General features: G+C 44.2%; 1 protein-coding gene across 42 annotated transcripts in view; it reads right to left on the minus strand.

The window, feature by feature from the left end:
* The window catches only part of ANK3 (ankyrin 3), a 407,765-nt gene that overhangs the window by 100,581 nt on the left and 293,850 nt on the right, over positions 1 to 13,334 (minus strand). For 29 of the 42 annotated variants that reach the window (XM_083502214.1, XM_083502260.1, XM_083502218.1 and 26 more), the window contains 7 exons: positions 11,708 to 11,905; positions 10,025 to 10,123; positions 8,958 to 9,056; positions 7,032 to 7,130; positions 5,529 to 5,726; positions 5,224 to 5,322; positions 4,229 to 4,327 (listed from right to left, as the gene is read on the minus strand). In XM_083502214.1, the coding sequence (XP_083358340.1) occupies positions 4,229 to 4,327; positions 5,224 to 5,322; positions 5,529 to 5,726; positions 7,032 to 7,130; positions 8,958 to 9,056; positions 10,025 to 10,123; positions 11,708 to 11,905 (891 nt within the window). The remainder of the gene's footprint in view (positions 1 to 4,228; positions 4,328 to 5,223; positions 5,323 to 5,528; positions 5,727 to 7,031; positions 7,131 to 8,957; positions 9,057 to 10,024; positions 10,124 to 11,707; positions 11,906 to 13,334) is intronic. The other 13 variants (XM_083502239.1, XM_083502221.1, XM_083502229.1 and 10 more) reach the window with 1 other exon arrangement.

Genomic DNA, 13,334 nt, shown 5'->3' on the forward strand with positions numbered 1-13,334 from the left:
AACAGGTTGTTGAGGTAAGAAGAGGAAAAACAAGAGAGTGCCAGTAAGGTATATGTATGAGTAATAAGGGACAGTTTGAAAGGAAAGGCATCCAAGGTAAGCTGATGGGCATTTCATAGCAACATGGCATCTTCTAGCACCTTCTAAGTAAACAAATGCATTACAATGTGGTGTAAGCATAAGACTGGTGTGTGTTTTGCGGCTCTCGGGTAGATGAAAAGACCGGCATGCGATTCATGTGGCTATTAGTTTGATGGTTGCCTGAATGGCATTTCGGCAATATTGTTCTAATGGATCAAGCGAGAAGAAATGGTTAAAGAGGAGAAAGAGAGAGGCAAACCAGCGAGAGTGACAAAGAGTGTAAAGCTCTGTTGAGGGAGTCTATTTCAATGACAGCGATTGCACATTTTCTTATCAGACTTAAATGTCTAATAGGAAGTCATCTGCCATCCCCATGTAATTTCTCATCTGACTGCACAACATGCAGCCTCAGGCAGTGGGGGAGCAGGGAGGCAATTATTAATCCCAAAAGTGATGGTGCTCGGTTTGGTTCACTTCTATGGCTCACGTGTCGAAACATGTCTTGTTCCAGGAAGCCTCTTGGCAGGCACCGAAACGCCAAAGTGGCAGCTGCTAACCCATTTGGTAAGAGGCGAGTGACTCCGGTGACCCGATCTATAATTTCTGGTTCTCTTTCAAGCCTGTAATGTTATCATTCTGGGTTTCAGAGAGCCACTGGCACTGGGTGCAAGGGCAGCTCCTGCTCCTAGGGAAGGAGGCACTCTCTTCTTCCTCTGCTTAGCTGCTTTCAGCATCAAACTAGGTCAGCATCCTGTCCCCTATATAAAGAGTGTGCTTATTTCATATCATTGCACCGCAATGCTAAAGATTTGGAAGCCAGCCCAATTTATTTCCCAAGGCACAGCAAAGGCGTATTTCCCATACAACGAGGCCCCGCTGATGCTTCGGGCTTTCTGCATGAATTTGACTTGCCTTGCCTTTCCAATGCATAATAACTGACCCACAGCTTATACTATGATTTCCCTCCATGATCTCTTTCGTCTCTGCTCATGCAAGAGGATCTGACATCTATGCATTTAATCACCCACTGGCAGGCAGTCCAAAGGGGTTTTGGTTTTTTAATGCAATTTTTCGTCGTCTTAAAATACATCTTGGAAAGTGGAGAGCTCTGTTCCAGAGATGGAAGAATTTATATACCCAGCCTATTTCGTTTTAAATCTGATGGGCAAATGAGTACAGTTTGATTACTGTTTTACCCTGCATTCTTAATCACTCATTTTTGCATTACCCTGCAACCCATCACTTTACAAAGCAGCCTTGCTGCCATTTGTCCAGGAGGGTCAAAAAACCCCAAACACATGCATTGTAAATGAATGCATCTCTGTAGAACAAAGTGGGGAACCTTTGACTCTTGTTGGACTCCCAGTTCTCATCATCCCTGGTTATTGGCCAGACTGGCTAACGGCAGTCAGAAATCCAAAGACACATGGGGAGAGGGACACAAGTTTCCCATCCCTGGTGTAGAATGACCCTATGGCCTTGTATGAGCTTCATACTTAGGTGGGGATTTGGATATGGGCCCCAGTTCAACATTCCTAACCACAGCACCATCCAGCCTTTCTGCACTATCAGGTTCTAAGGCTGGCTTGCTAGGTCCACATGTATAGAAATCATGGCTCTGGAGCCTATGAACCTGCAAGACTGCTTGAGTACTGATCACAATTGTCTTTCCCAGGTCCGATGTCAGCACATGGCATCTCCAGGCAAGCGCCAGGGGACTGAGACCCCAGCAAGTCCCATCACCATTGCCCGTGTACTGGACTGGTTGTGCCCTTTTAAAAAACACAAGCAAAGCCCCTTCCCATCCAACACCAAGAGCAGCTGTGGCAAAGGAGCGAGCTGGCATTTTTATTTTTAATCCCTCCCCAATGTCCCTGATGCAGCCTTGCTCTGAAGAGTAATTAGGGAGGGATTAAAGCGAAAGTTCTCTCCCACCCTCCTTCATTGCAGCTGCCCAGTTGACTTCTTGCTGCTGAGCAGCAAGGAAAAATAAAATTCTGCAAGGGGCCCAGCCAGCCAGTTCAGTGCACTTAGGTGAGTGGACCATTTTCATAATTTTTCTCCTTTGCCACCCACTCATTGCTGCAGGGACTGTGAGGCTGCTGCAGTGAGCGGCTGAATGAGCCATCGTCTTAACAATTCCCCAGTGCCCCAGACTGAGCAACACTACACTGGGAATTAAAGCACCAGCTTCCTCCCTTGCAGCTCCCTGTTCTTTGTAGCACTTACCTGATTTTGTGCCTAGTAAGGACATGCGAGGGCACCATGCTAAGGACACTTTGTCCGCACCCCCAGCTTGGAGGCAGCCCTACTCTTCCCCATCAGATTCACCAAAGCTTAACCAGCACCTTTCAGAAAAGCCTTTTGCTACCACCTGGGCATTTTTCAGTCAGACCTGCCTTAGAGAGTCACGAGAATTCTCAAACAAAACATTTCAGTGGGGTTTCTAAAGTATACGGCACATCTTTAATCAAAACGGTGCTGCCTTTTCTTGGGTTGTGATCAGACTAAGACTACAATCCTGCGCCCATTAGGGGGAGTAAGCCCAATCAAACACTTCCAAGTAAACACACATTGGAGAGCATGAGAAAAATATGAAAAATAGAGATGCTGGGAGGCAGTCACGTAGGCGCTTTCCTGACTCCAATTATCACTTTATGTGATCTGATTTTTAAAAAAGCACCGATCTCCCAAACTATACCATGCACAGAAATCCTTAACAGCATTTTGCCAGTTTTGCTCTAAAATGGTATGCATTGTTTGTTTGTTTTCAATTTCTAGGCAGTCCACACACATTTATGATGCCACATAGATGCCGGTGAAAAAGACAACAATCATGCAAGGATCTTACCTCATTTTTCATCAGCATAACTTCCCTTTCCCCCGACAAAAGGATTAAGGATAAACAAAATATATGCAGAAAAGCAGCCTGTTCAGGTGACATTTTGTCCTCAACTAGGAAACTGGGTGGCAGGAAGTAGAAAAGATCGGGAATTGGGGCCTTGGGTATTGTCGCATTCTTTTCATACTTCCCTCATGTTCTCCTCCTTGCAGGAAGGAATGATCCAGGGAAAACCAATGTCTACAATAAAGTAGGACTTCCCTGACATTGTGAGATAAAATAATCTTCAGCTCAGGATCAGGGCTAAGACTCCCTCAAGTACTCTTCCTCTCCATCACCATCAGACTCCTGGGATTCCCAGTTAGGTTAATATATTAATGTCCCTTTAACCCAACAAGGGAAACTTGTAGTCTTCCAAATGTTGGTCTCTAACTCCTGTCAAGTCTGGCCAGCATAGTCAATAATAGGGGTGGATGAGAACTGTTGAAACATCTGGAAAGGTACAGATTCCTCATCTGTGCTTTAACCAGAGAAGAGGAAGGTCTCTTTGCTGAGGTACAATGAAGATATAAAGATGTCCCCTGGGACACCTGATACACCGAGCAATGGCACCCATATTTGTGCGAAGCCATTCTCAGGAAGGCTCATCAGGCCTAATCTCTAGGACATGTTGGGCTGCACGCCACCATATTTTACACAGAACAGACCCATTGAAATTAATGAGCTTGACTAAACTAGGTTGATTAATTGCATTGGATCTACACCGAGTAAAAGTTTGTGAAATACAACCCAGTTATTTCACAAAGCTTTCGTACTGATGTGGATGTGGCAGTCTCATTCTGTACAGCTGCCATGGAAAAAAGATGATTTGAATTTAGTTTGTGTTTGTGACATTACTATTATTGGTTAGAAGTTTATGGGAGGGTTCCCCCCCCTATTTTGAGCTGATGTCTGAACTGAATGGAGGATTACGTGTTTCAAACCCAAGTTAGGGAGATATATAATGGGGATATCTATCCTTCCCTCTCCTTAATGGAGGATTTTAGGCAACACCCATATGATCTTCTCATTATGGCTGTGACCAACAGAGGAGAATGTTTTCAGCAAAGTCCCTTATGCCACTGTCAAATATTTAAATATTTTTCTAACAACTTCTGCATCTGGAAGTGTGTAGACTGTTCCTGATCAGAGTTAGTAAGGTACAAGGCAATTTGTCGAAAGGAAGGAATGTGGAACGGATGCTGTGGAATGGCTGCATAAAAGCTAACTATCTGGTCCTTCATCCCACAGAGCAAGCATGGGTACCTTTGCAGAGGCGTGAGGTGAGGCTCCCTGGTCCAAGAGAAGCAGTGCCACTTTCTGATTATCGTAATGTGCCGCGACATGCAGTGGAGTTAAACCACTCTAAAAATACGTGCAGAACAAACAGGCATTGTTAGAAAACCACTATACATTAAAAAAGAAAACGAAAAAAAGGAATCTGGAGAATTAGGTTAATCTAGGTTTGGTGAGACTACTGTGGAACTAAACTAAGGTTTTGAAATGATAAATGACAACAAAGAAGACAGTACAACACAAACTACTTGATTTGTAGGTGGGTATTCTCCCTCTTTACTGCACTCCTGGCCTCCCAAACATACCAGGCATGAGAAATATATATTCACAGTACACTCCCATGCTTCTTGAGCATCAAAGTACCCATTCCATTATACGTTACAACCCTTCATGGGCTTTATCACTTCAGAAGTGGGGTTGGGGTGTGTGTGTGTAAATGTGAACGCTCTGAAATCTTTAAGACTAGCCCATCAAAGAGAATGCTTCTATAGTTTGGCCTCCTCTTGGACCTGATGGTTTTCTCTGTGTAGGAAGTATTTTTAAGTTGGGAAAGTGTTCAGCCATGCAATTGAACCCACTCCAATGCATGTATTCTGAAGTTGTGCAGTCCATGAAAGCTTGCCTCGAATGGGTTGCAGAATTTTAATTCCATGTAAATGTTTTAAATATTCTGTGCACAATCACTGGTGTAACCCCTAGTAGAAGGTGGACCCAGGCCACCATGGTAGCCTGGGTAGATTTTTTTTTTGAGGGGGAGGGGAAACCATCCAGAAACCACCACTCCGGCTCAGGGAGAATCCAAGACTGATGCTACAATAACCCAGAGATGCATAGGAAAATTGCAAATATCCAAGATATCTCTGCTGCTGCTGTTGCTGCTACTGATAGTCAGTATTGGCTAACCATGGGAAGATCAGGACTGGGTATATTCTGCAGAAGCAGGGAGTGACTCTTGCCTGCCTCACCTTTCCAGCAGCATCTGGAGATGCATTCTTCTGAAGCAAGAGGTTGGCTACTTCAATTTTGCCGTACTTGGCTGCCACATGTAGAGGAGTAAATCCTTTCTGTAAGAGAAGCACTTCCATCAGCAATTCCCTTTTACCTCAGGGCCTTTCCCCTCCCAGACAGGGCATTTGCACACTCGGCTGATCTATGCCAGATACATTTGCAGGGCTGTGGTTCTTTGCCAGGGCAGAAGAGAAGATGGCACCGGGCACGACGTTCAACAATAGCCAATTTTATTACATGGTGACACTTAAAGCTCCCTTACCTTGGTAGTTATGCTTAAGGATGCGCCGTGATCCATAAGGACTGATGCTACATCTTCATGTCCTTCCCGTGCTGAAAGGTGCAACGGTGTATACCCTGAAGTTGTGGGGGCGTTGGGAGACGCTCCTTGCTGTAACAGCTGCTGCACTATGTCAGCTTTTCCCAGTCGCGCAGAGATGTGCAGCGGTGTTTGGTCATCCTAAACACAAAGGGAAAAGGAGCCACATACAGGGAGTTCAACACTTGCACATACGTATTACTAGTAAACAACTTTCATAGTGACCAGTGGCAATATCTGTATGGACAGCTTGTATCCTGTAGAGACCCTACGTGGAATGTGGTATGTACATTATATCAAATGCAACCCAGTTCTTGGACATGTTAGACCAGTCTTTCCCAACTGGCAGCCTTCTAGAGGTTGTTGGGCTACAATGTGCATCATCCCTGACCATAGGCCATGGAATTTAGGACTGGAACAGTCTAAGGCTGGAAAAGGCTGTGTTATGAAACCTGCAAAATATACGTATGCAGGCATGCATTCAATATTGATACACATTATTAACACTCCACCTTCCTGCTTCATTTGAGGCAGTTGAACATATGGAAATGATCCAGTATCTAGAGACACTAATTCTAAGGCAGAAGGCGCCTAAGGCAGAAGGTATACGCAGGTCATACGCAGGACAGCTACATCCCCCAAGTCAGGCCATCCTAAGGCCAGCCAGGAGGAGCAGAATGTGAAGACTGCCAAGATTTCAGAACCTCAGAAGAGCCCACCCACCACTGCTATGATGCCCGCCCTGGAACCTGGAGAGACACCCCGGGGCATTGTGAGGAATGAAAATGGAGGTTCCAAGGTGATCACCGTGCTAGAGAGCCACTGTAGTGGTGTGAGTGTTAGGACTAGGATGTGGGAGACGACGGTTCAAATCCCCACTATGTCATGAATCTCACTTGGGCCAATCGCTGTTGAAATGGGGGAAGGGGAGAACAGCATGCACCACCTTAAGTTCTTTGGCGGACAGATGGGCTATACATACAATAAACATATAAAATAATACATAAAGAGTGCCACTGCCAAGTAAGCCTGCTGGAGCCCACCGGGAGAGGATGAGGCATATCAGAGGGCACGTTGCAGAGGGGCCCTCAAACCTGGAGGCAACCTTCCTGATGTTGTCAGAGCAACATCTGCTTTCCCTGGGAGCTCTCCCAGTCGTTGAAGAGTCCAACTTTGACCTCCTACTGTCAACTTGGCTGCTGGTTCATTCCTGCTCCGGATTTGCCCTCTTCAGGCTTTGCCCAGCGCTCTGCAGGCTGGCACCCCAATCAGAACAGGCCCATGTAGCCCGCACCAAGACCTCACTGTTGTAAATTAGGGTAAACATGTATTGTACTAATTCTACTGAAGCTGACCTTCTGCTCAGTGGTGACACCATGCCTTGCTTTGGAGAATCAAGCACATGCCTCTTGCAGTGCACATCAAGTAGAGAAATAGTCCGCTTACCTTGGCTTTAGCTTCTACCTGAGCTCCATTCTGGACTAAATATCGAACAACTTCCGACTGGCCAGCTCGGGCGGCCATATGGAGTGCTGTCTCTCCCCGCTATGAATGGAAAATTAATGCCAGAGAGTCAAAGGCTAGTAATAATAATAATAATAACCCATCCCATAAGGTAAAAAGCAAACAGAAATATTTTAATCAACAAATAAAAAAAGAGCTTTACATTCTACTCATAAACCATCAGCACATGAATACTTTCAAGGGGTTGACTGGGAGCAGAATGCAAAACCCAATCAATATTTGACCTCCAGCTCTGGCCCCACCAAAGTAATTTATTCCAGCCATTGATTTTCCAGCTGTTAAAGCACACGAGTGCTTTGTTCTGTGTTAAAGGAAATAATGCCCTTTTAAAAATGCAAAGCTACATCGGCAATGTAAACACAACACTGTGTTAAATGACCATTCGCAGTTGGTGAAACTTTCGCAAGTATGCCAAGCTTGATCATGTATGCAGAAGATACAAACATTTTTATTCTTTTGTGTGACTTTCTGCTGTTATATTCCAGTGGCCCCTAGATTTTGCTGTAAGCAGGGAATCACTTTGCTGGGCAGTTGAAAATAAATCAATAATAATAATATAAAGAACTGCAGAGCTTCACGACCTTTCACCAAAAGATGTGTCGCCAGGGAAACAACAAGAACAGCAAAAACTTTGATTTGAAGGAAGGAAGCGCCTTTCTAAACCTTTTGCAATCCACTGACTCTTTTAAAAGCAAGCATTTTTTATAGCACAGATGGTGCTGCATGGGCGTCTATAATTTAAGATCGTTTTATGGAGCAAACTGCCACGGCAATGCTCTACTGCAGCAACGCCTCGCCTCTCATGCATCAGATTTTGCAAAGAACAGACAGTGCCAAACTGTAGTAAAAAAAGAAGAAAAAAGTGTTATTGTGTATGCGTGTGCTTTTTGAAGCCTGCTTCTGTCACTTTGGCACAAATGCATCTAGAACAGCTCCATTTATAAAACATACACACACAAGAAAAACCCCACTCTTCCACAAAGCCTCTGGGTGCAAGGAGGTACTCCAGCACGGTTGTGGCCAAAAACAGGCAATATGTCCTGACAATCTGCTGCAATCTGCTAGCAACCTCAGCAGCGCCTGCCTCAAACTGGGAAAAGGCCCTGGTCTTCTGGGGTTATGGCATTCAAGGAGTCAAGTGCACTTTTCAGAAATCAAATACTGAGCAATAATAAATGAACTCCTGCTCTTTGCAGTGCAAAGAAGGAGATAAAGATGAAAACAAATTTGAGTCAGAACGGGGGGGGGGGGGGGAGACGACTCTTCAACAAGCCTTTAAGCTATCCTCCTAACACAGAGAAGGAGGAATGCAAAACTGTTGTTGTTGTGGTTGTTGTTCACATTCATCAGAGCATTGGCAGTAAATGAGAGATACAATAATTCAATAAAACATCGCCCATGGGATAGGCACATATGAAGTTTGGCTCCACGTGATAGGGCCAAGTTTGCAGGGCATATCCCAAAAAACAAGAATCTCAATGAAAGTTTGGTCACTTTACTTTTTGATATGTCCAGTACAGAAATGCGAGGAGTGAACAGCCCATGTGGCTTGACAGGGATAAACAAATACTGTGGGGCAGGATTTTTTTTCATTCAGAACTCTACAGAACTCAGTTCCAGGACCTCTCAGGTGGGCACCGTTGCCGATATAAGAGAACAAGGGAGGTGTTCATGGTGAGTTCTGGCACCTCTTTTTCTAGAAAAATAGCACTGCTGTGGGGAACAGAAGCAGCAGCTCAAACTCTAGACTAGAAAAAGTCTAGAAAAAGGTATGAGGATGGTGTGAATGCACTACAAGTCAGATATTCTCCTTGGCTGATAACGAAACAAATGAACATTGGTGCTCACCACATTGGTTGTGTTGGGCGATGCTCCATGATGCATCAGCTGTGAAACAATATTTACATGTCCCATGAAGGCAGCAACATGGATCGGAGTCAGACCCGACTAGAAAATGGAAAGAAGAAGAAAAATGACCGAGGTTTGAGGTTAGCAGCATAGAATGAGCTACAACGAAAAAGAGTTGCCTGGACCTTGGCAGTGAAGGTGAATTGTGAGTTGTATATGGCAGCTATAAAAGGATGCCTATTCAGCACAAAGCTTGCTATTCTCAATCTTGGGTTCCCAGGTGTTCTTAGACTACAACTCCCATCATCCACAGCCAGAAGGGGCAGTAATCATGGATGGTGGGAGTGGTAGTCCAACGACATCTGAGAACCCAAGGTTGGGAAAGGCTGCTTTAATTGCTGCACCACACTTGCTCTCACAGCAACGTTTTAGATTGACATTTCTGACAATCACTGAAGCATTGAAGGAACATTGTGCTATCTAAAGCCTGCAATGTAAATCAGGGCGGGAAATCTGTGGCCCTCCAAATGTTGTTGGATACTTCCACCAGTTCCAGTCTGCATAGCCAATGGTCAGGGATGATGGGTCTTCCAATAAGTGGAACCTGGCCAGAATGGAAGAAGTCACCGAGCATGTGTTGTGGCCCTAGCATACCTCTCTCCCATGCAGGAGGCTATTACCACCCCCCAAAAATTTACTGCTCAAGACATATGCCCCTCCCCTCACACCCCTTGATCTAGGCCTGAATCTAGGGACACCTATTAGTTCAGTAGGCCAAAGATCACCACATCTCAACTTAGTTATACACCTAAGAACACAGAATCCCTCTGCAATGTTGTGGGATTCCACAGAGACACACTATGTGGGTTTTTCAGCATATAAGGAAGTGTGGAAAGGATTCCCTTACAGAAGTTTAGAAACAATTAGCATATGGAAACCTCAACTGAAACAGTAGGAAAGGGGTCCCTGCTTTGATTTCGAATCTTCCTCCTGTTCTCAGCTCTTAAGTCAATGGACTTGCTTGTTTACGGAAAACATAACAGCATGTGCAGTCAAAGATACCTTACCTCAGTGACAGCTTGGATAGATGCTCCATGTTTCAGCAAAAGTTCCATCACTTTAATTCTGTTCTTTTTGCAGGCAATGTGGAGAGGTGTGAAACCATTCTGTAAAATTGAGAAAAGGACTTTTCACAGACAGCTAGACAAATGTTATTGACAAAACACTTCTTCTCTGAATTATCTGCACTGAACTATGTTTCCCATCCCCTTGTGATATTCCATGGCTGCTAATTTTTGTTTCATATATATATATATATAGAGAGAGAGAGAGAGAGAGAGACAGACAGACAGAGAGAGAGGATTTTGCTGGATGAAATGCTAATGACTAGTATGCTTTGGGGGGATAAATAGTATTTGCACATACAGTAAAGTGCAAAGCTAAGCTGCCATTTCATTGTGAGTGAAGCAGTGAGAAGAAGCAAGAAAACAAGCTATCCTGAACATCAAAGGTACCGTCCTATTCACAGCATCTGTGGGAATGTCGATGACAACCTGTATACATATCAAAGTGGCATCATAGGATTATTTTAAAAACAGCTGACAGAATTGGGCCTCCAATCTCATCAGCATCAGCTACCTTTCCAACAGGAGTAAAAGATACCATATGCTTTCATAACATATGGTCAGGGCTACTGCCTCTTCTAGTTGAGTCAAAACAGGCAGTTCAGTTCATTGCCATACTTGAGTTGAATTCTTTCACTTCTTTTTTTTATTATTGTTATCATTCAGGGTAAATATCACGAAGAGAAAGAAAACAGAACAGAACCAAGCATTTCCCCTTTTCCTGAAATCTGAGATCTTTCAATGTGAGTTGCTAAGGGGGAAGGGTTGTGTGGAGACCTGTGCTGCTTCCAAAGAATGCTGTGGGGATATGCTTATAGAAAAGACATATATTTTGGGGAAATTGTTTGTCATTTGCGGAAGTCATTATAACCAACGCATCTCCCTCTAATCCATGTGCAGTCTTGTGTTTATTTCCCAGTTTAATACTTGCTTTGGAGACATCAGAAACATTTTGAACCCAAAGCATCCTTTTCCCCCCTTCCCTTCCAGCATTTGAAAGGCCAGTGATCTGAATCTGTTTCCAAAGATATAATCTGAATTTCTCCCACACTGATTGCCGATGGCAGTTAAAGGCTGCATAATTTACCCTTTTCCCTCCAACTGATAGCAAGCCGTAAAAAAATGTGTGCGAGCACACATGCACCCTCATTAAATTTTCAGTAGTATTGATAAAGGAAGACTTTATCCAATTTTCTTTTGCCTAACATAATGCAGACACACGATGTGCATTAATGGCACAAGAAACACATTCATGAGAACTTCATAGTAAAACCCAGTGCTTTTTTTTCTTAAAAAAAATATGTTTAGGGGTACTCTCATTTTGAATCAAGAAAACCACAATTTTATTGTTCAAACTGGGAAAAATAAATACAGTAAATGGACAAAAGTACAAAGATTCACAAAATGTTTAGGGGCTTGTGTACCCCTGCACACCCCAAGAAAAAAGCACTGCTAAAACCTATTTTCTTGAGCCCTGTGAGCAATGGCAGCTGTTCCCCCTGAATTTGAGACTCCCAAATACCAAGCATAAACATGCTGTGATATATATATATATATATATATATATATATATATATATATATATATGCACTAGTGACGAATAGTTAGCCTGCTGTGCGTACTCACCAGTGCTTTGGCATTAGGATTAGCTTTCTTGTCCAACAAAACTTTCGCAACTTTGTAGTGGCCACAGTGGGCGGCGACATGCAGCGCCGTCAGATAGTCGTTAGTGACATCATCCACAGGCACATTGTGCTCAATGAGAAGCTGGACACAGTTGAGGTGGTCCCCTTGCGTCGCCATGTGCAATGGAGACAAGCCATTCTGGGAAAAGAAAAGCAGGCGGAGAAGAGCAGTATAATAAGATGCACAACTTTAAAACAAGGAGGCCACTTCTAACAGAGGAGTGTTGCTCCCAACAAGCTTTCGGGATTTATAGAGGGACTTCTAAGGATAACGTAAATGAGGAAGCAGACAGACATTTCAACTCTGCTGCTACTGCACCTGAACCAAGCAGGAATTCCATGGGAATCTAAAAGTAACCTGAGGGAAGGCCAATAAAAAGGAAGGGGAGAGGGAAAGGAGTGGTAGAACCACTTTAATGCTCCATCCAAGCCCTTTTCACAGCATGAGGACAGAGCAGGCAACACCTCCTCCAATTCACTAACTGTAGTAAGGAAACTAGTACCATGACATTCAAAATTATACCCCCTCAAAGCAAAACCTTCAAGTTGCAGATAAAGGCATCCACGAGGTTATTGTTGGCATCCAGTCTTCTCTTGAGAGACAATGAAGTGCACCTCATCTCTGGGGTGCAAGACTGGCCTACCCAGAGGCCAAGACCCCACCCCCTGGCCTCGCTGATGTGGTCTAAAGGATAACAGAGCAATACGTTTGGCACCAGCTAGGCTGCAGGAGGCATACAAGGTGCCATCCAACTGCCTGAGGGACTCCACTCTGGATTTGTGAGGTGTTTACTCCATAGACTTTTCTTCTCCTGAAGGTATCTCACAAAGCAGCCAGGTGTGGATTTTCCCTCAGGGTTTACTCCTGAAGCCTTTCTCACAAAGGAGCATAGCTGCAAGGCAGCAGAGGTTTAGGACCAGTGTTTTCCTTCTCTTAGATGGGCTCTCCTTCCAGGTTGACAAGCCCCACCTGCCCCTCATCCATGAAGTGAAGGCAGCGAATTGACACATGTTGCTGGTGACCCCCAGAAAAGTGGCATCTTAATTGTGAAAGCTCTAGTGCAGTTAAAGTGAGTAGACAAAATGATGCACAGATAAATTTCTCATTTCCATGAGTTTATTCTGCTGTGCATCATTTATTATAACTCATAAGTGAAACACAACATCTGTTCAAGCCTAGTTGGGTGACCCTTGGGTGAGAGCCACTGTGGTGTGATTATTCAGAGTGTCAGGAGTAGGTCTGGATAGGCTCAGGTTCAAATTCCCATAAAGCCATGGGACTCGGTCGCTGTCTTCCAGTTTAACCTACCTCTCAGGATTTTTGTGAGAATAAAATGGGGAGAACCAGTTATGCAGCCTTGAGCCCCATAGCAGAATGGATGGATATAGTTTTAATCAATCAACTCTCACGAACAGCAGGTGAGGAGGTAAATCTGTGTCTGGGCTATACCACTTCAGACTGCAGGTGGAGGCTTATATCACTCCATACAAAAACATTCCTATGGACAGAAAATGAACATGCAAGGGAGAAAACAAGAACAGAAGCTTCTCCCTTGATATCCAGTTTT

This window comes from Podarcis liolepis (assembly GCF_965112155.1).
Source record: "Podarcis liolepis genome assembly, chromosome: 5".
Lineage (NCBI taxonomy): Eukaryota > Metazoa > Chordata > Lepidosauria > Squamata > Lacertidae > Podarcis > Podarcis liolepis.